Source organism: Desmodus rotundus, chromosome 1 (assembly GCF_022682495.2).
Source record: "Desmodus rotundus isolate HL8 chromosome 1, HLdesRot8A.1, whole genome shotgun sequence".
NCBI lineage: Eukaryota > Metazoa > Chordata > Mammalia > Chiroptera > Phyllostomidae > Desmodus > Desmodus rotundus.
This window is the reverse complement of record NC_071387.1, coordinates 17,422,559-17,444,935: the sequence shown is the minus strand read 5'-3', so window position 1 is coordinate 17,444,935 and position 22,377 is coordinate 17,422,559. Positions and strand designations below refer to the sequence as shown.

The following is a 22,377-nucleotide window of genomic DNA, read 5'->3' as shown; positions in this document are numbered from 1 at the left end:
GTGTGTGTATTTTTTTAAGAACCAAGTTTTGGTTTCATTGTTGAAGTCTGTTTTCTCTCTCTCTCTCTCTCACACACACACACACACACACATACACACACACATTCGACTTTTAACTTCATTATTTCCTTTTAAGATTTTCATATGAATTAGTTTGTTCCTCTTCCTCTTCTAACTTTTTGAAACAAATCTTTAGTTTAAAATCATTTTTCTTCTTGAACTTTTCATTCTGCCCCATTGATCTGTCTTCTTTTTGGCACTACACTATTATAATACTATGTACCATCTGGTAGTCCTAGGCCCCCTTATTATTATTTCCCTTTTTTAAATTGCTTTTAGAGAGAGAGGGAGGGGAGAAAGAGAGAGCAAAGAGAAAGAGAAAGAGGGAAACATCCATGTGAGAGAGAAACGTTGGCTGCATTTTCATACGTGCCCACTTTGTGACCTTTCAGCCTATAGGACGACGCTCCAGCAACCTGAGCCACGCCCGCCAGGGCTATTGCTATTTTTCAAAATTTGTTTGGCTGTTGGGCCAGATGATATCTTAATGGCACTAAGATTCCTTAATAGCTAAGGTGAAAATGCACCCAAATAAATCCCATTTGTTCCCTTCCTCGAAACCTAATTAGTCATTATTCTTCCAGATACAGAGGCAGTCTTAAAAATGCGTATAATCAATCTTTGTATGTGCAGGTGATGTATCTATGGAGTGTATTTAAGTGTGTTTTTTGTGTTTGCCTGTGTGGTATGTGTCTATGTGTATGTGCATAGATACATGTATAGTGTGTGGTGTGTGTTTGTGTGTATGAGGTATTTGGGTATGTATAAGGTATGTTTACATACATGGTGCATTTGTGTTTGTATATGGGAAGTGTTCTGGGGTGTGTGTGCAGAGTGTGTGCAGTACGTGTTTGTGTGTTGTACGCTTATGTATGTGAGTGGGGGTGTGAGTGTAAAGGAGGTACTGAGGCTCATGGTCAGGGGGTGCTAGAGTGCTCATGGTATGTCAGAAAGCCAGGCTGGGTCCTCAAGCTCCTCTGCCTTCTTGGAGAAAGCAGGGCCATAGCTGTGACCCTTTCTGGATGTGCCCTGTGGACAGTAGTATGAATCAATAGGACTAGTCTCTCCTGCAATGGCACTACCCAGGCTCCCACTGACTTTTGTCCTGAGAAAAGAGTGACCTGCCCCTTTAAGAGAAGGAAGCTTTCAGTGCTCTACTAAGTAAGGGTCTTTACTGCTGGTGGTAAAGTTGGTGAAGGTGGTGCCACCACAGAGGTCAGATCAGGATCAGAGTGGCATTGGGGTCTTCCCACTAAATAGGTTAGTTGCTGAATGAGGCAGAATGAGTTGGGAGGGAAATTGCAAGGCAGTGGGACCTTTGTCTGAGTAGGGGTGAAGTGTGGTCCTCAGTCTTTTCTCCCCTAGGCCATATACAGATAGTGCAACCCTGCCCAGCTCTCCTACTGGGTCTCCCCCTCCTGAGGGTACATCTGCAGGTTGCTCACAGCTTCCTGAGTCCAAGGTGGTCTTCCCTGGTGTGGGCTATACAGTGGTCCCTGGCAGAGGTGTGAAGGGAGACACTGGCACCTTGGGCATACCAGTCTTCCCTTCCTGAGGACCTCCTAATTCCTTCTGGGGGAGAATGCTCCCTCTTGGGGGGCATCCTCAGGCCATGCCTAACTATGCTCCCAGTTTGCTCCTGCAGGTCTACAGCACTTCCAGCCCCAGTGTCCTGTCTGCATCCCATGGCTTGAGCCTAAGGATGTCCATTTTCTTGGGCTGGATGGAGTGGCAGATCCAGGATACCTCCCTGTGCAGAAAGGATGCTTGGACTCACACTTCTTCAGCTAGGAGGAGGATCAGGCATACTCAGTCTAGGGTGTAAGAAGTCCATCTGCCACTGGGTTGGGGCCAAAGGAGTTGGCTTGCCCCTGCTAAGGGCAATGCTCATGGTGTGGGGCTCGGGGAAAGATCATGGCAGGGTGAATCCTCACAAAGTGCCAGGATTCAAACAGTTCACTGGCCTGTGTGTGACTCATTTGCACTTGACCACTAGTTGGCTGATTTCAGGGATTCTTCTCCAGTTTCTGTTCCCTGTGGTGGCCAGCTGGGCCTGTGACATCTAGTGTCCTTACCTGCATCAAGAAAGCAGGTCTGCTCCCTCCACTTGCTGTTGGCCATGGGGCAGGTATGAAGGCCAAGGAAGAACAGAAGGAGGATGGTCTTGGGGGCAGGCAGACCTGGGTTCGAACTTCAGCTCTGCCAACCTTGCACAAGTTACCTACTCTCTCTGCCTGAGGTTCAGATTTATTCCTGGTAAACTGGGGCTAATGCTGTGAAGGTTTACTGTGAAGATTAAATGAGAAAACGTGTGTAAATTCCCCAGCTCAGCCCCTGGCGCCTGGTACTCAATATGTAGAACTTTTCTCCCCATGTTCTCTCTCATATCCCCCAACCCTGGCCTGAGTGGACCACTGAGCCACAAACACCATTTGGAAACTCCTGATGCTTCCCACCTTTAGACTTTCATAAGACCAGCCTCTGTCCCTCCTCTTGTGGCAATAGTCAGAGATCTGCAGAGGAGGTGTCCTGGTGTGGAGTGGCTCCCAGGAAGCGTTCCATGAATGTTTCCCGACAAAGTGGTGCGGGAGCGGACCTTCCTTCCAGCTCTGCCTCCTTTCACCAGGCTCCTCAGAGTGAAAGCATTTACCCTCTTTGTGTACCGTTCATTTCTGTCCCCGTGGATGCTGGGAGCCTGTCCTCCTGTCCCCTGGCACCAGGCTGCTAATGGGGGACCATAAGGCTGGCTGGAGCAAGCTGTTCTAGTCTGGACCTGCACCAGGCTGTTCTCATCCAAGAGGAGGCTGGAGAGGGAGATGGAGAGGGCAGGGTTTGGGATGGGGTTGCAGCCTGGTGGGTGGGCCATCCAAGTGTGGAGGACACTTTTTCAAAGCCCCCTGGGTCAGGAGGGTGCTCCTTTGCCTTTGCTCAGGTGATTACAAGTCTGAGCTTCAAAGCATGTTATAAACCTGGCTAATTGCTGGCCTGGGGGAACTGGACCAGCAGGCCAAGTATAGTGGGGTGGGTAGCCCAGGGGCCACGCCTCTCCTGGGGATGGCTCTTCAGCCTGGAGCGGTCCTAGAGCCAGGGGCCCTGGGGTGGATGCCCGTCCTGCGGGCTTCTGGGGTGGACTGCCACCCAGGCCTCAGTGGCTGTCCTCGCAGTTGGGGCGCCAGCGCTTCTCTGGCTCAGGTCCGGCCTCTGCTCAGTCAGGTGGAAACCTCTCCATTCAAACCCGCACGGGCCAATCAGGGCCTGGCGCGCCAGCCCGTTCAAACGCGCGCTTAAGCCGGCCTCCGGCTCCCGCCTCTGAGCCACACAACCTGCTGCCTCGGTTACCGTGGAGCAACACAGACGCCTCGGGTTACAGGCTCTCCTACAGGCTCGGAGCTGGGCGGCCATGGAGCACTCCCGGCACCGCGTCTCCCTCGCGAGCCGGCGTATCCATCCTGGCTTGTCCTTCTACCTCACCACCTTTGGTAAGTGCCCGCTGAGGCTAGCTGCTGGGGCTGCTGCACCCTGCTCTCAGGGCCCAGATAGGGTGCCCACATGGTGCTAGGTGAGGCTGGGAACGGCTGATCCTAACGTTTGGGACAGCTTCTCTGGCCCCTTCCCCCTAGGGTTGCCCCAGGAACAGGCTCAGGCTGAGCTCAGGCTGAGAAAGCTGCTGGGCACCACCTGCTGCCTGGCCTCTGGTGCCAAGTGCATTTGGTTCTGCCTCACTTGGCTGGAATAATCCTGCCCCAGTTAATCTTTCAGATGAGTTTCCCATTAGCGAGCAGCTCAGGGTTTAATCAAGGCCTTGCTACTACATTTCCTTTCCTTTGGCACAAAGACAGGGCAGCTTCGGGGTCAGTCCAGGTGGCGTTGGCTCCTTGTGGGCTCACCTGGGAAGCTACTGTGTGACTGCTCTGGTGGAGAGCTGACCCGCAGCAGAGGTGGGAGAATCCTCTCCTCCAGGAGTGACCAGGCTCTCCCCAGGTTCACAGTGCTGCCCTGGGAGCTTGAGGCAGAAAGAAATGGGCGGTAGGCTCCTGCTCCCCAGCTCCCCTGCCCCCCTAACAGCTGAGCAGCAGGCACCCCACAGCCTGGACAAACCTAGCCTTCCAAGTAGCTATAGTAGATACCAGTCCTGTCCTAGAATACAGTCCTTCACAGTTTTCCTTTGGTTTTTTCACTGGCTCTGCAACTACCTGGGGTGGGCGGGGGTGGGTTGGGGTGGAGTGGGGTGGGAGGGGCAGGGTGGTGGTGGTGGTGGTGGTGGTGGTATTTTCTCTGTGAAGTCTTGAGATCCAGAGAGAAGAAGGTCTCCTAATGAGCCAGTGTCAGAGTTGGTACTGGAGTTCAAGCTTTCTGAGTCAATCTGTCCAGTATAATTTTTTTCAACTCTTATACTATTTTCTTTAGGAGGGTCATGGCCACATGACTGGACTTTGCTCGGAATTCAAAGACAGAGCACCGAGGAGTCAGGCCCTTCCTGGGTTCTGGCCCTCCTGCTGTCAGGCTGCCTCTGTCAGTCCTCTGCTCTTTACAACCTGCGTTCTTCTCAATGGGCAGAGGAAGGGATGGAAACTCATGTCTTGGCCCCTAGAAGTTGCCTGTGGTCTGGTATGCTGGACTTCACTGGTCCAGTTGGCAGAGGATAATGAGAGTAACTTACTAGCCACCATTTGTTGAGCACTTACCACGCGTCATGCCTTGTGCCAAATGCTTTACCTGCATTATTTCACTTAGTTCTTCCGACATTTGGAGGCAATTGTTATAAATGCCTCTGGGATGTGGGACTGTACCAGACAAGCCAGGTGTCCAGGATGATCAGAGGTAGTGGTGCTGGAGTGGTCAAGAGTGTCAGACAGCTGCAAGGCTCTGTTACCTTAACTGTGTCCCGATTAAAACATGTTTCATTGTTTTTTCTTCTGTATTATCATGGTAAGATGTATTCATTATTGAAACCTTAGTGAAAAGAACCACCTGTAATCTGACTCCCCAGAAAAGGCCATTGTTAATAGTTTGGGTTACATCCTTCCAGACTTATTTCTGTGTGTGTATGGGGAATGTTGTGTCTAATTTTAACAAAATTGAGATCATATTGTAAATACAGTTCTGCAACTCATTTCCTTTCCTTACCGGTACAATGTGACTATTTACTTGCATCAGCCCACATGCTTCTATTGAATTAACCTCCCAGATGGATCTAGGCAGTTGGAGAGGGTCTAGCCCAGTGGGAGGGATGGCCTGCCCAGCCAAGGCCTCAGCGCTGGGTCGGATGGGTATCAGGGAAGGCTGCTGCTTGATCCTGTGTGCAGCGAGCAGGCAGGAACTTGGTGGGGTTGGGAGCCTACTGCTCTTCTGTATGCAGTCTCCTCGCAAATCTCTCCAAGGACACTGACTGACACTGGAAAAGTTCTCTCCTGTTTCCTGAATTAATTCTGTTTCCTTGACAAAAGCCATGTTTTTCCAGGCAGCTTTACTTTTTTTTACATTGAGTGATCTTTGCTTGTCTGCTCATGAATGAAGATACTTATAATGGCTACTAACCTGGCTAATTATCAGAAGCACCTGTTAAAAAAACAACAACACAGCCCTGGCTGGTGTGGCTCAGTGGATTGAGGGCTGGTGTGCAAACCAAAGGGTCGCAGGTTCCATTCTCAGTCAGGGCAAATGCCTGGGTTGTGGGCCAGGTCCCCAGTAGGGGGCGCTTAAGAGGCAAACACACATTGATGTTTCTCTCTTTCTCCCTCCCTTCCCCTCTCTAAAAATAAATAACTGCAATCTTAAAACACACACACAAACAGATTCCTAGGATGTTCTCCCAGAAATCTCTGTTTAATAGGTCTAGGGCAAAGCCCGAGAATCGATAATTTAAGAAGCCACAGAAGTATTTTGGCGATCAGTCAGGTTTGGAAGCTATGGATTCTGAGTCAGTTCTGGTCACCAACATAGACTCCCTTAGCAGGAAGTTCTTTGCTAAGTTTTCTTCAGTTCATTGGTCTTAATCTAGCATGGAGGTAGCTCCTGGCCTTCAGCAATGGGCTTTGCCCTGGAAGAACCAGATGAAGGTACTGCCTAGCTGTTAGTTTCTTGAGCACAAACATTTAAAGAGAGCTAAATTTCCAGCATCTCTGGAACTATAGAGACACATTGTTTTGACCAGAATTCTTTTCAGGGAGGCTACTGTAGGGTATAAGTTGTGGTTTATATATATATATTGTGTGTGTGGACACACATGAGTACAAACCCTTGTCCCCCCAAAAGGGGCGTGTCCAAGTAACATCAGGTGGCCATACACTGCCTTCTGAGGAGGTGACCTGGCTTTGGTGGTGGTGGAGGGAAGTATTTGTAAACTGGGGTTAGAACCCATCTACTCCAGGGGGATTTTTATTTATGAGACATAATGTAATTTGAAGAAATCATCTTGGTGTACATAAGTGCTAAAATCCCAATAGCTTTATTGAGATGTAAGTTACATACATACAATGAACTTATTTAAGGTGTACAATTAAATGGTTTTGGTATAGTCACAGACTTTTGTAACCATCACCACAGTCAGGTTTAGAACATTTTTATCTTTTCAAAAGGAAACATTGTACTGTTCAGCTTATTGCCCCTAGTGTCCAGTCCCCCCTCTCGGCCAGCCCTAGCCAATCACTGATCCACTTTCTGCATCTATATATGTGCCTATTCTGGACATTTGGAATCCATACAAATGGAATCACATGTGGTTTTTTTGTGACTGGCTTCTTTCACTCGGCGTAATGTTTTTAAGGTTCACTCATGTTGTAGCATGTGTCAGCAGTTTATTCACTTTTTATATTTGAATAACCTTCCGTTCTATGGATAAACCACATTTCGTTTATTCATTCATTAGTTGATGAACACTTGGATCGTTTCTGTCTTTTGGCTGTTATGAATAATGCTCTGCTATGAACATTTGGGGACAAGATTTTGTGTGGACAAATGTTTTCAATTCTCTTGGGTACATGCCTAGGAGTGGAATTTCTAGGTCAAATAGTAACTCCAAGTTTAACTGTTTGAGGAAATGCACCATTTTATATTCCCATCAGCAGCGTATGAGGGTTTTGATTTCTCCACAATTTCACCAACATTTGATATTATCTGATTTTGATTCTAGCCATCCTGTGGGTGTGAAGTGGTGTCTCCTTGTGCTTTTGATTTGCATTCCCTGGTGATCAGTGATATTGAACAGTTTTCACATCCTTATTGGTTATTTGTATATCCTCTTTGGAGAAAAGTTTATTGAGATCCTTTGTCCATTTTTAAATTGGGCTATTTGTCTTCTTATTGTTGAATTTTAAGAGTTCTTTATATATTCTAGATACAAGTCTCTTATCCAGAAGCCTCATGTTTGATATGTAGCTTTTTTCTTTTTATCATTCAGTTCAAAAAATTTTTTAATTTTCACAGTCATATTCTGTGTGTATTTGAAGGGATCCACAGTGGCTGGGTGCAGGGTTCTTTGTAGATGTCAGATTTAGGTCAAGTTTGCTAGTTATGTTGTTCAAATATTCTTTTTCCTTACTGATTTTTCCCCATTTGTTCTATCAGTCACCAAGAGAAGCATGTTAAAATTCTTATTATATTTGTAAATTTGTCTATTTTTCATTGTAGTTCTGTCAGTTTTTCCTTTGTATATTTTGGAGAAATATTAAGAGCACACAAATTTAGAAATATTATCTTTCTGGTGAATTTGAGGCTTTTATTATTATGAAGTCTTCTTTTATGGTTATGAAATCTTCTTTTTTACTTCTAGTGGAGATAAATTCTACTTTTACTGACATTAACATAACCACCCAGCCTTCTTTTGGTTCATAATGGCTTGGCAGATCTTTTTCCATCCTATTTCTTTCAATCTTTCTGTTTCTTTGCATTTTTGGTATGCTGTGTCTATTATAAATGGTAGATACAGAGTATTTTTCTTCTTACTGCAGACCTGGGATGCTATCTTCCTTCAAAAAGATCTTTATTTACTTCTGTCAGGTGCTTGAGGTCACTAGCAATCTGGAATAATCTTAATTGAATGTTAGGGATTGAGATTGTTTGAAGTTGAGCTGCAGTCCCTTGGGAAACTGTGTTGCATCATAGTTAACTCCACTCCTAAGGGGCAACCCTTTAGGGTTCCATTTAAAAGGTTGGGGCTCAGAAGGACCCGCCCCTGTGCAGGCCCTAGTCTCCAATTCCTTCCTATTACTTGAGTCCCAAGAGGCAGAGAGAAACTGATCAGCTTCTCAGCCTTTCAGTCACCTCTCTGGAATTTGAAAACACTCACGAGAAAATTAGTTCAGGAAATCATTAAGCTTAATTCCACAGATCACCATTCTCCCAGATCTTGCTTTGTAGTTCTTCTCTGTCTTGTTGCATCTCTGAGAAGCTGCTTTTAAATATTTTGTCTAGTTTTTCTAGATGTCTTCAGTGGGTCTGTCATTCCAAAAATAGAAGTACCCTTCATATGTTTTCTAATATTTCTGAGTTGTTTTTTTTTTTTCTCCTTCCTCTTTTCCTTCCTTCCATCATTTCAGTGGGAGTGCCTTCTATTTGCCAGGTGCTTCATATATACTAGTTCTCAGTTTTACAACAAACCTGTTAGAACTGTATTATTATTATTCATTCCACTGTACAGATGAGGAAATGAAGATGTAGTGATTAAGAATCATCAGTGGTGGGACTGGATTCAAACCAGGTCTAACTCTAAAACTCATGCTTTGCTCATAGCTCCATTCTCCCTCTCTTCTTTAAAATTATATTTTACTGATTATGCTTTTACAGTTGTTCTGATTTTCCCCCCTTTTCTCTCCTCTACCTAGCACACCCACTCCCTCAGGCAATCCCCACACCATTGTTCATGTCCATTGGTCATGGCAGAAGATCTTTGGCTACTCCATTTCCTACACTGCACTTTACATCCCCCTGGCTATTCTGCAACTACCTATTTGTACTTCTCAATCCCCTCACCTCTTTACCCATTTTTCCCCACCCCCTCCCATCTGGCAACCATCAAAACACTATCCGTATCCAAGATTCTGTCTCTGTTCTTGTTTGCTTAGTTTGTTTTTTAGATTCAATTGTTGATAGATTTGTATTTGTTGGCATTTTATTCTTCATAGTTTTGATCTTCTTTTTCTCAGATAAGTCCCTTTAATATTTCATATAATAATGGTTTGGTGATGATAAACTCCTTTAATTTTTTCTTGTATGGGAAGCTCTTTATCTGCCCTCTGATTCTAAATGATAACTTTGCTAGGTAGAGCAATCTTGGCTGTAGATCCGATTTTCATGACTGAATATTTCTTGCCAATCCCCCTGCAAAGTTTCTTTTGAGAAATCAGCTGACAGTCTTATGGGAACTACCCTGTAGGTAACTAACTTCTCTTGCTGCTTTTAAGATTCTCTGTTTATCTTTTACCTTTGGCATTTTAATTATGATATATCTTGGAGTGAGCCTCCTTGCATTCATCTTGTTTGGACTCTCTGTTCTTCCTGGACTTGCATGTCTATTTCCTCCACCAAATTAGGGAAGTTTTCTTTCACTATATTTTCAATTAGATTTCCAGTTTCTTGCTCTTTCTCTTCTCCCTCTGGCATGGGAGAGGAACTCCATCCAGCAGAGCTCCTCCCGTCCACTGCGGATGAGATATAAATCATCCTGGACATAATCTTGTTGCTCTGGCAGGAAAGGGGGTGGTGATTCCCTTCAGTGGAGAATGACCCGAGCCCTTCTCCCAAACAGCTTTTATTGGGAATGGTATGTGTAGGTGTATACGTGGATAGCTCATCAATCAATGCCAAAAGGCTATAGTCTTACAAAAACAGGTATTATCTATAGATAACAATTGAAGGAACACAGAGATTTGTCATAGGTCAGGGTCTGTTAGTCATGCTGATGCCAGAGGGTCTTTAAGACATGTTTCATGAGATAAGGAGTTTACTCCCTATGCCTTGAACTTAAACATCCGGTTTATATCAACAGAGCCATACAAAACAAAGCAGAGCAAGCTTCAAAGGAAACAATGTATATTCTTACTCTGGCCACTTTCACCCCCGGGAGCAGTCTGTTCTAGTACAAGGTCACAGCTGACTCTGGCATAGTTCCCAGGCTGAGTCAGGTAGGGAGAGCAAAGCAGACAAGAGACTAGGAGATTTTACAGAAAGACTGAGGACTCAGGCTATGACAAAGCCAAGAGGTGAGGTTCTTTCTGCCCCTTCTCTGAAGACCCCTAAGTCCTTCCCTGATGGCCCATTGCAACTGTGCCTGTCTTAGGTTGCCCCTCCCTTGGGGTCTTACCCATCACCGACTAACCAGTTATCTGCCCAGGCCAAGCAGAGGGAAGTGAGTGAGGCAGGGGCTGCACTCCTGCCAGGAGGAAATGTTCTGTCTCATTAGTGGCTCATGTCCCTAAGGCCTTTTCATTTAGCTCTAGCTTTGGGACAAAAGGCTACAGTCCCTGAAACTAGGCAGGATGGCTCCCAACACTGGCACCCCTATTATGCAAATGTGGGACCTCTTGAAGTTGTTCCAGAGGCTGCTTATACTACCCTCATTTTTTTGGATTCTTTTTTCTTCTTGTTGTTCTAATTGGTTGTTTTTTGCTTCCTTATGTTCCATGTAATTGATTTGATTCTCAGCTTTGTCCACTCTACTGTTATTTCTCTGTAAATGGTTCTTTTTTTTCCATTAGTGTTTCTTTCATTTCTGACTGTATCTTTTTTATGCTATTGAGGTCCTCACTAAGTTCTTTGAGCATTCTTTCAACCAGTGTTTTGAACTCTGCATCTGATTGCTTATCTCCATTTCATTTAGCTCTTTTTCTGGAGTTTTGACTTGTTCTTTCATTTGGGCCATGTTTCTCTTTCTCTTCATTTTGGCAGCCTCCCTGTGTTTATTTCTGTGTATTAAGTAGAGCTGCTTTGACTCTATGTCATGGTAGTATGCTTTAATGTAGTAAGTGTCCTATAGGGTCCTGTGGCACAGCCTTCCCTATCACCCAAGCTGGGTACTTGAGGTACACCCTTTGTCTGGGTTGAGTGCACCTTCCTCTTGTAGGTGAGCCTTGGTTTCTGTTAGCAGATCAATGGAAGGGATTTGCCCAGGCCAGTCAGCTGCATGGACTAGCTATGACCACTGACCACCAACCTCCACCCTCCATGGAGGATCAGCTGTGCAGGGGCAAGGTGGTGGTGCTCTGATGTGGACTATACCTGTCCACTGGGTGTGCTGGCCCTGGGGTTTCCCAGGTGGTACAGGCCAAGGTCAGCCCCCACCTGTATTTTTCACTGGGAACCCTGCTTGAGCTATAAAGCAATCAGAGATGGCTGCTACTTGTGTTGGGCTTGGAGATTCCCAGGAGAAGCCAAGCTGAGGATCTAGGCTGGCTATTACTAACGCTTGGCCTGGGGCTCACTGAGGCCAGCTGTTTCTTGTTTTAGAGGATTTAGGTAATTGTGAAACTTGAGCCAAGATCAACCGTTGATATGGAAAAGCAGCTTGGGTGGGCCAGTAAGTTGGGTGGGAAGAGTCTCTGGAGATCTCCAAGGCAAGTCAAACAGGGTTAGCCAGGTTGATGGAGTCTCAAATATGGCACCAGTTTATTGGCTCTTTGGAGGGAGGGTTTAGTAAAGGGACTATGGCCTCTGCTTGCCTTGATGCCAGACACTTCAATCTCTCCCTGTATACCACTGGTGCCTTTCAAAGTACTACCCCGGTGCTGGAGGTCAGAGGGAGTGAGTCTGAGTAGGTGAGTCCATGTGTGGGTTCTTTATGAGGAACTGATTGTGGCTCCAGAAATTTCTTCCACTGACTCAATCCCCACTGGTTTTTGTAGCCACAGATTGTGGGGACTTATCTTCCTGGCATTGGAACCCTGGGCTTTGGGGTCTGGTGTGGGACAGGACTCCTCACTCCTGAGATGTCCCTCCTGAATTTTTATCTACCACATTTGAGTGTGTGACCAGCCTGTTCCGTGTCTGTGCCCCTCCTACCACTCTGGACGGATGTGGTTTCTTTAATTCTGTAGTTGTCAGGACCATTCAACTCGTTTTCTGACAGTTCTGAGTGATGGTTGTTCCATATTTTAGTTGTAATTTTGATATGTTTGTGCGAAGAGGCGAGCCATGTCTGCCTACACCTGCCATCTTGACCAGAAGTCCTATGCTTCCTCTCTTGTATTTTCCATATTAAATTTGTTCCTCCTGGAAACTTTATTTGACAGTGAAAAAAATGCCACAAATATGAAACATAATGAAGGAATTATTGACTTCATTGTGTGACTTAAAGCTATCTACAAGCACATAACAGAGGCTCATCATTATAAAATAACATTGGACTATGGAAAAAAATCTGTAATGAAAGTAATAAGGATGCTGAGTAATTTATAAAATGTGGTAAAACTGACAATTTGGAATTAAAATTATATGACTTGATATATGTGATTAAAAATTAAAGTCTAAAGGAAAGTTGTGAAAGGCAGAGTAATGTGAATTTTTATATATTATAGTATTGTACACAAATCTATATAAAAGAAAACCATTTGGCTCTGGCTGATGTGGCTGAGTGGATTGAGTGCCAGCCTGCAGATCGAGAGGTTGCCAGTTCAATTCCTAGTCAGGGCATATGCCTGGGTTGTGGGCCAGGTCACCAGTTCAGGGCATGTGAGAGGCAACTGATCGATTGATGTGTCTCTCGCACACTGATGTTTCTTTCCCTCTGTTTCTCCCTCCCTTCCCCTCTCTCTAAAAATAAATAAATAAAATCTTAAAAAAAACCCCACTGTTCTTTAAAAAGAAAAAGAAAGAATACCTTTTGTTCTACAGGTGAAGCATTTTCATGAATGTGCTGGGCTGTCCTTGGGTTAATATGGGACAATTCCCGATTTTGCAGTCATAGTGGTAACAAATAGTATGGTTTGAATCTATCAAAATTCTTTATTATGTTATTATTATTTAAAAAATTTCTTATTGTTGACCCCATTGCAGATGTTCCCATTTTTCTCTCTTTGTCCCCCTCCTTCCAGCCCCCTCTCCATCTTCCCTCTGGCCATCACCACACTGTTGTCTGTTGTCATGGGTTATACATGAAAATTCTTTATTATTAAGAAAACCAAAAACAGGAAGTCTTCTTAAAACTGCATTTTCTTGACAAATTCTAAAATTGAAAAATTGCCTCGGAATTGAGATCAGAAGATGTTGCCCAACTGTGGAGGCAATATGGGTTTCTATTAGTTATCTGCTGCTTCCTAACAAATTATCCCACTATCTATTGGCCTTGAAAAACCCATACATTTATTATCTCACTGTTTCTGTGATTCAGGAATTTGGGAACGGCTTAGCTGGGTGGATTTTGCTCAGGATCGCTCATGGGGTTTATAGTCAAGATGTTAGCTGACCTGGGCTGGCCAGAGCAATCTGTCCCCGTTAAGGAGCGACAGCCGGGGAAAGCACGGTAATATCAGGTTTTGTAGGAAGCAGAGAGTCAGATGAAAGTGGTTGAACTGACCCATTATGATTTCTATCCCACCACAGCAGCTGCCTGCTCACTTTTGCTCTGCAGGTCCCTTTCTGCCAGCAGGCACCATCAAAAGCCAGGGCTGCTCCTCTAATGGAACTCAAGATTCCCCCTCTTCAAAACAACAGACACTTGAAATTCTCCAGGGCTACATCCGAGAAGCTATGTGGCTCCCAGTTCCCCCCACTGCTACAGCCTACCTACCGTTTCTCCCGTGGAGGGCAGAAAGTACAATCGATAAATATGCATAGCCCTTTCTGAGCCTTAATCAGCCTGCTGTTTGGTTGGGGTGGCCGGGGCCCATGGAGAGAGGGGTGCCTGAGAGGGGTGCCTGACAGCTGGCTAGGCTCCCTCCCTCCTTCCTGAAAACACAACTCAAGGTATAGACTTGTCTCCACAAATGGAGGGATGGAGGGGCTGGCCAGTTCTGCACAGACCAAGCCTCCTTTGTATATTTGTCCTGAAATTATCCCCTCCCTGTGGCTTTCAACACAGGGCAGGGGTTTTTGTTGTTGTTGTTTTTTAAGATTTTATTTATTTTTAGAGACAGGAAGGGAGGGAGAAAGAGAGGGAAACATCAATGTGTGGTTGCCTCTCACGTGCTCCTTACTGGGGACCTGGCCCACAACCCAGGCCTGTGCCCTAACTGGGAATCAAACCTGCGACCCTTTGGTTTGCAGGCCTGCACTCTAAGCCACACCAACCAGGGCGCTACATGACAGTTCTTAAATGGGAATTGTATTTGGGGTGAATAGGATTTTGAGATGACTTTATGCTAACCAGACAAGTCCCTCATAGATGTATTCTCTGCCACGTTGGGGTGGCAGGGCCCCTCTCTAGGGCCTATTCTAGAGTGTGCCTCTTCCCGACTGTGTCCTGAGAGTCAGAATTCATCTTCTTGAGGTCCTCTACTGTGAGGGCTGTCTGCCACGTTACATTTCCTTAGCTGGCTTCCGTACCCTTATTCTGTCAGTGCTCAGTGAGCCTGGACTCCCCAAGTGCTGTGCCCAGCAGAATTTGGGTTCATTGCCTTCTCAGTGCTTTTTGAAACTCACCCTCATCCAGTATTTTTCCTTCTATGCGGGGCCCCGCCTGTTCTTCCTTTGCCTCTGTGCCCCAGGTCTCTGGTACATTCCTGCAGCCTCTCTGGGTACCTGTCACCACCACCTTTGGCAGACAGAGTTGGTGCCCAACTGCAGCACCATGAGAATTGGGGGCGTGCTCTTCCCAGGCCCCCTGAACACCCTGATGAGGATGACTTCTGGCCTTTTAGCCTGAACATTCCTGGGTACACTCATAGGCCATACCCTTGGCCTGGGGAGAAAGCAGAGGTGTTGCCAACACTAGAAATTTGGAGGGCTGGTGAGGGGCTTAATTAGCCGGTGCCTAGACCAGCTGAAGGCCCCTTCTAGTGACTTATTTTTCTAGACTTGGGGACATTTCTTGGAGCCTGCCCTCTCTTTGGCTTTCTCTTGGCTTCTCGAGCAAAGCTGTGGCACATGGTCCCATGCCTGATGGCTATCTCTGCCCCTGAACCTCAGGGTCGCATGGGCAGATGCAGTGGTGCTGTTAGATGGCTGTGAGTATCCTGGAAGATGGGCCGGTGCCCAGGAAACGGTGCTGGAGCTGGGGCAGAATTCGAGTCCAAGTTCTGTCTCCGCTACTCTGGTCACTCTGGGCCCAGGGCAAGTCACCTCCCATCACTGGTCATGACTGTTTGGCTACCAAATGAGGAGGATGGGCAAGAGGACTTTAGGGGCCTCAGACATTTGATGGAATGGGTGAGGGGGAAGGACAGAGGGGACAGGCACAGCTGAAGGAAAGGTCTCATTCTTCAACTTGCCCTCATCTATGAGCCCTAGAATGGACTGGGGCAGGGTGTGTCCTGTTGAGCCTGTCCTGCACTGTGGCCTGCACTGAGCCTGGGCTTCTGGGTTTGGTTTCTCTGCTGTGACAGGGTGTAAAGCACCCTGCCTGTTCCTGAAGAGACCTAATTGGCAGGGCCTACAGAGGAGCTGCCCTGAGAGAGGCAGACTCACCTGATTTGTGAGTCAGTCTTCACCCCAGGCCCATCCTCCTCTTCAGTTCCACCTGTGGCCTTGCCTATGCCCCTGTGTATCCCTTGCATTGTGAGCTCCCCGGGAGCAGGCACCAGGCTGTTCATATCTGCCCTTCCTCACTCAGGGCTTTATGCAGGTGCTGGCAAATTTTTGTCGTATGGAATTAGTGACCTGTTGTGCTGGAAGATTTCAGAAAAAAAATGTTTTGTGTTATAAACATAGATGCCTTTGGGTAGCTGAGATCCAACAACCAGTGACTGCTCGGCCCTGTTTGTTTCCAGCCTTCCTCTCCCACCCCGCACAGGATCAGGCACAGTTTTTATAGGAGGTTTCTCCATGTTAGGGAGTCCCAGAGTAGTAATTGCCCAGCCCTTGAGCTAATAATACCATGGATTCTCCTGGCGCCTTTCATCCAAGGACCTCCTCACCCTCCTGCTTATCTGATCCCCCACACAGCTCAGAGTGTGACAACCCCTGTAATTTGCTCCTTGTCACAGCAGTGGACATTGTGGCTCTGAAGAGGAGATTAGTTGGTGCTGGAACCAGATAGAACAGGCCTCATGGGCTTCTGAGATCAGTGTCCTGGGTAGGAGAGCAGCAGGGATTTGTGATCGGTGGAGATGTGAACCAGGGTCTGTCGGAGTCTGGATTGGTAGGGCTTGTAGCTTAAATACCCCGAAGAGCGAGGAGCAGGTGGTTGCTAGCTCACAGAGGTTGGTGGACTGCTGCAGAGGTGGAAGACATGGAGCTTCCCTCCTTTCTGTTCCCCAAACCCTGCCTGGCCTTCCTCCAGCCAGCATCAAAGCACAAGCCCCAGTCACCACCCCAGTTCCATGGGACATGCCCAGAGATGAACAGCGGAGTGATGAGGAATGTCTCACTGTGCCATGAGGAACGGTGGAAAGATTTTAAACTTTGGTCTAGAGGAGGGATCCCACATTGCAGAACGGGGTCCAGTCAATGAAAGTTACTGTGAGGCTACTCCTGGCTCAATGAAGATGGAACACTGAACAACCAGAGCTATCTCAAAAGTGAAAGGGCTCCCATTTCAGGACGTGAGCTTCTCATCACTGGAGGTGATCAAGCAGAAGCAGATGATTGCTAGACAGGGTTGTCATGGGTGGAGCAGATGTAAGGGCTTTCTGGTTGACGCATAGGGTTGCTGCAGGCTGGGAGGTCCTGCCTGCCTTCTTTGCCTCCCTAATGCATATCCACTGGGTAGATTGAGTTCAGCAGGTTTTTGAGGTTCCAGAAAGAATCTTTTGCACTGAGAGAAGATTTTCAACATGTCATTGAGGAAGAGGAGTGTGGTCCTCTCCTCTGTCCATGCTGGAGGGCCGCTGGGTGTCTGTGAGGATAACCTGATGTTTTGTTTTGGGCTACCTTGTAAAGTAATGAACTTCCCATCCCCAGAGGGGTGTAAGTCTAAGCTAGAGAACCACTGCCAGAGTATCGTGGAAGGGACTCCTGACATGGTGAGGAGGCTGTACTAGGTGACTTCTGAGCTCCCTTCCAACCCAGAGAATGTATAAATCTTTGAATAGCTTCACATGAACGAAAGAGCATTCCCGTCACCCTGACTCCACTTTTCCCCCAACAAGGAGATGAGAGAGAGTTATTTTTCTGTTGTTATTTCCTTAGGTCAGCTGAAGCTGTCGATTGATGCCCAGGACCGGATTCTGCTGCTCCACAGTGAGTATGGCTGCATGCCAGGTCCACCAGGGAAGGGGTGGGCTACTTGGCCTCTTGCCTGGAGGTGGTATTACCCTGGGCCAAGGCTTCTTTTCTCATCTTTGTACAGTGTCCTTCCATGCGTCCATTGAAAAAAAGTAAGTATTCACTTGGCACTCTTTCTAGAGACCCTCCCCTGGTCCCACCCTTGATGTGGATTCCACACAGGGGGCTTTTCTCCTTGGCTGGCTGGAGCTGCTCCTGGGCACGTCCACGTCACCCTTGGCCCCAGTGGAGCAGGGCCATGGAAGAGCTTCCCGTCCTCCCTCTCTGCTGCTTTACTACTGAGCGACCTTTGGCAAGCTCAGTTTTCTCATATGTCAGATGGCAGTAGTAGCAGTACCTATCTTATCGGCTGTTATGAGGATTAAAGGAGTTAGTATTAATACAACACTTGGGACAGTGCCCACCATGAAAGCTATGTTGTAGTGTTTGTTAAATAAGGTAGGAAACCATGCATTCCAAAAATAATAATTGAGCATTGGCTGTGGGCTAGGAGGTGGGGACACCAAAGGGAAGCACCTCTCCCTGTCTAGGCGGTGCTGATAGGATGTCAGGGAAGACTTGGCAAAGGGGGTGATGCCCATGCTTTATCCTGAAGGAGGAACAGGCCTGAGCCAGGCAGAAGGGAGCAGGAAGGACAGGCATTCCATGCCGGGGGTGAGGGGGTGGGCGGCAAGTAGAAAGGGGTCACAGAGAACATGATTCATCTGAAGAACTATTTAACATGACTGGGCACATGAGATGGGGTAGAGGAGTGAGCCAGGGCCAGGTGATGAAGGTCCTCTGTGCCACCTAAAGGACTTTATACTTTACCTGTCCATTTACCCATTTGTTCAACCTTCCATCCAGCACACAAATAAGTTATCAAGCTTCTGTTATGATCCCCTCTACCTGGGCTCTTCTGTTTGGCCCAGCAGCCCTGCCTGTCTCTCTAGCTTCCCTGACTCTTGCTGCTAAAGGCACCATCCACCCCTTGTTCCATCAGTGACATGCAACCCTCTTGAATGCAGCATGCTTGCCAATGCTTCTACGCTTTTGCACCCTCTCTTCCTGCTGTCTGGAATAGGCTGCCTTCTTTTTGAATTCCTTTTGAAAAATAACTCTCTCTTTGATTATGCAAGACCTATGCCTGCCTTTATCATCATTAAGACTCAGGAAGAAGGCTCATCTACCCTCATGTTTTTCCTCCCAGGAATCACCCCCTCACCTATCTGCCTGGGCTGACTTTGTTGCTTCCTCCTCTGTGTCCTCATCACAGCCCTGACTACACTGTGTCACCTTGATCTGTCCGGCATGGCAGTGCATCCCCTGAGAGCCAGGGAGAGCCAGGGTTCATCTGGCCTGAATCCTGCCCTCAGGGGCCACACCCTCGAGGGGACAGTAACTAGGATACCAGGAAGCATAGACAAGCAGGCGCCTGGGGCCTGGGGTCTTGGCCTTGGGGGGGCCCAAGGTGAAGTTCCCAAGGACCAGCAGAGTGGGGTTCTTTGCCCGCCAGAGCCTGACTCCAGCTGTGCAAACAGTTTTTGCAAAATGCGTGTTGGCCTCCACCACTCCATTTGTCCTGCACAGTTTGCTTTGGCTTCTCCCCAGTCTCAGGCCTTCATCCCGTCCAGCCTCTCCCCCCTCTCTCCTTTGGCTTCCCAGGCCTCATGCCTCAGACTACGGGACTTTCATCTGAGCCAAACCCCAGGGCTTAATCAAAACTGAACACAGAGGAAAATAGAAAATAGAAAAGAGCTCAGCTTCTGTCAGGTCTGCTGATTTCTGCAGAACTCAGGCAAATGGGCCACCCTTGCTTTTGTGACCAGGCTTGAACCCCCCACTTATCCCTTGCCTGTATTTATTATTCTTTTCTTTAACAAACATTTGTTGAGTAGTTACCTATTTGCCAGGCATTCTATTGACCACTTTGGACACACGATCTCATATAATCAGCACAACGACCCTGTGAAGCAGATATTATTATCACAAACCCATTTTAAAAATGACAAATTCATTCTTAGAGAGGAGAAACTTCTTGTTCTGGCTCACATGGCTAGTATGTGGTTGGGCTGGGATCTGTGTTCCGGTCCGTCTCCTTCGGGAGCCAAGTTTTACCTGGTGTGCTATGCTGTTTGTCAGCCACAGCACATGCCGCTGTGCAGGGTGAGTTCTCCGACCCAGCCCCTCTGTTCTGGCAGGCAGTCTTGTGTGGTGGAAGAAACACTGTCCCGCAGAGCCAAGAGACATGGTTCTGTCACCCCATTGCTCTGTGACTTTGGACAAGTTTCTTACTGTCTTTGGGCCCCCCTCATAGCCTCTTCTTCCACATAAATGCGGGGTTGGACTAATAAATTGTATGTTCCCTTCCAGCTATAAGAATCGGGAATGAGTGCACCCTGTAATGCCTCGGTGAGGGTGCTGCCTGAGTGTGTGAGATGGTGGGAGTGGACCAGACCAGAGAGGGATTAATATCCAACAGTGGTCATGCAGATTAAGGGCCGGGTAACAATCCTTCCCACCCACTGACCCCAACATTTTAATTCTCTGTTTAGTCATGGAAGGCAAAGGCCTGATGAGCAAAAAGCCTGGCACCTGTGATCCCTACGTGAAGGTATGTAATGGATGTGGGGGTGGGTATGGGTGGGGTGGGAGGTGGTGAGGGGCCCTTAGCAGACTGAGTCCCAAAGTCCCAGCACCTCTCTGGGCCTGGGGCCATTTGAGATAACAGTGAGCTCCTCATCATCTGGTCAGTAGGCATTTATTTTGCCCAGGGGTGAGGCCCTGAGCTAGGAAAGACCCCTTCCCTTAGCCTGGCTTGGTCCCTAGGGCTTCCCACAAGGGTGGGGATCTTCCAGGTGATCTTGGTCATCCACGTAGGTGAGCACTGTGCACATGTGGATGGTAGAAATCCACAGATAACCCCAGGCCCTCTCATGAAAAGCGACATCTTCACCCCTCTCCTCCCCCAAACCAGAGGCAGCATGGCCAGGTTTGAGTGATGGAGTGGAGGGAGTGTCTCTGAGGGCTGGTAGCTCCATCTGAGTGGGGCCCTTGTAGTGAAGACAGAGGCCCTCATGGGGTGGGGGAACTATTCCTAGCCAGAGCCAAAGGCCAGGTGCCTCCCATAGTATGGCAGCCTCGATGCCAAGGGCAGGGATTGATGTACTTCTCTGCACCCTTCCAGAAGCCCCCAGGCTGGTCAGAGGTCCCTGTGGACAAGGACTTGGTCAGGAGCAGGGTGTGAACCTGAGGCAGGGGATGAATGCACTAGGGCAAGAGCATGGAATGGGGGCCTTGGCAGAGTAACCTGGAGCCTCTTGTGAAGGGAGCACTCACAGCTGCTGGGAACTCAGAAGAGAGGAGGCCTGTGCTTTGGGGGCAATCCCTCTGCTTGGAGGAGGAGCAGAGATGGTCAAGTTGTGCCCCCTCTCTGGCTGGGCCTGTGGCTGCCTTCCTGGTACCACCCACTACGAGGCCCTGTGCTGGCATCTGATTCCAATGCTTGTGGCCCGGGCTCCTCATTCTTCGCCAGCATCTGACTGAGGACTCCGCCCTGTCCTCTGCAGAGGCTGGTGTGGAGGACACTGGGGAAGCCTTCCATTGGAGATGTGCAGAGTCAGCCCCCGGGCTTAGGTGACTCCATAGCCACAAGTAATCATCTAATGCTTACCTTTCTCCAACTCAAGATTTCTTTGATCCCTGAAGATCACCGACAACACCATCAGAAGACGCAGACTGTTCCAGACTGCAGGGACCCAGTCTTCCACGAGCACTTTTTCTTGTAAGAGTCTGGCAGCCAGGCCCTCGACAGGAGAAGGAAGGGAGTGTTTATCTGGAAAAACTCTGCTTGCCAAATCTAGAACCAGATCTCAGCAGAAAAACAGTGACTTCTAAAGGATGTCTTTGTTTTCTCATTCACTGTGTCCTTGCATCCCTGGCACCTGGCCCGGCCGTGAGGTGCACAGTGATAAGGTCTTACTTGGCTAGTTCTCATACCTACAATGCCCAGCCTGAGCCTGGCAGGCCCTGAGCAGCAGGCGATTTCCCACTGTGCCTCGGGCCAAGCTTTCTTCTTTAGCAGAAGGAATTTTCCAAGTTAGGGATATTTTGCCTCCCTCCCTCCTTCTAAAACTTGCCAACCTCTCTGAGCCCTGGCTTCCTTATTTATAAAATGGGGTTAATAATAGTGCCAACCTGAGAGAGCTGAGGTGTAAACGAGACAGTAATACCTAGTGTGTTGTTGTTGTTGTTGTTATTATTATTGTTGTTATCACTACTATTTCTTTCCTGAACTCTGGGGCCAATGGGAAGGTAATGGACATTTTAAATTTTTCTATCAGTGCAAATTAATAACATTTTATTATTTTTCAAACCTCACAGGGTAATTTTGCTTATTGTAGAAAAATAGAAATTATAGATAAGCAAAAAGGAGAAAAGAGAAAATCCCCCCAACCCTACTACTCACTGATATGTCTTGGTTTATTTATTTTAAGATCTTTGAATTTGTGTAGGTGTGTTATGTCTGTGTGTGTGTTTATAAAAATGGAATTGTTCTCTGTAATATTGTGTGGTAACCTCCCTTTTGTCCTTAACAACATAATATAACTCTCCTATGCATGTTAATACTCACTTCCCCCACTCTCTGTGCTTCAGCTTCTTTAACCAGCTCCTTGTGGTTGGGTGTGTAGGTTATGTCCAGATTTCACAATTATGTTGGCTGGGGGCTCAGCCCTGTGTGCACTCTGACCCCCTGGTCTGCTTTTACAGTCCTGTCCATGACGAAGATGAACAGAAACGCCTCCTGGTCACTGTGTGGAACAGGGCAGGTGACTCCAGGTGAGGGGAACTGCTGGGCTGGAGGACAGATCCTGCTTTGGACCTGCGGGTGGCAGCCAGGGGGCCAGTGGACAGCAGGGGCTCAGTCAGTAGGTGAATAAGTAGCAGTGAGTGGCAAAGCTATCATCTTATCAAAGAGCATTTGCTGTGCTCTCAGAATCAGCAAGACACCGTGTCGGCCACAAG

General features: G+C 47.5%; 1 protein-coding gene across 3 annotated transcripts in view; it reads left to right on the top strand.

The window, feature by feature from the left end:
- RGS3 (regulator of G protein signaling 3) overlaps window positions 1-22,377 on the top strand; it is a 130,631-nt gene that overhangs the window by 10,340 nt on the left and 97,914 nt on the right. The window contains exons 1-5 of one of the 3 annotated variants that reach the window (XM_024562169.3): window positions 3,393-3,539; window positions 17,278-17,328; window positions 19,908-19,966; window positions 21,042-21,136; window positions 22,123-22,191. In XM_024562169.3, the coding sequence (XP_024417937.2) occupies window positions 3,461-3,539; window positions 17,278-17,328; window positions 19,908-19,966; window positions 21,042-21,136; window positions 22,123-22,191 (353 nt within the window). In that variant the 5' untranslated portion in view covers window positions 3,393-3,460. Of the gene's footprint in view, window positions 1-3,392; window positions 3,540-17,277; window positions 17,329-19,907; window positions 19,967-21,041; window positions 21,137-22,122; window positions 22,192-22,377 lie in introns of those variants that run through there. The other 2 variants (XM_024562171.3, XM_045196688.3) reach the window with 2 other exon arrangements.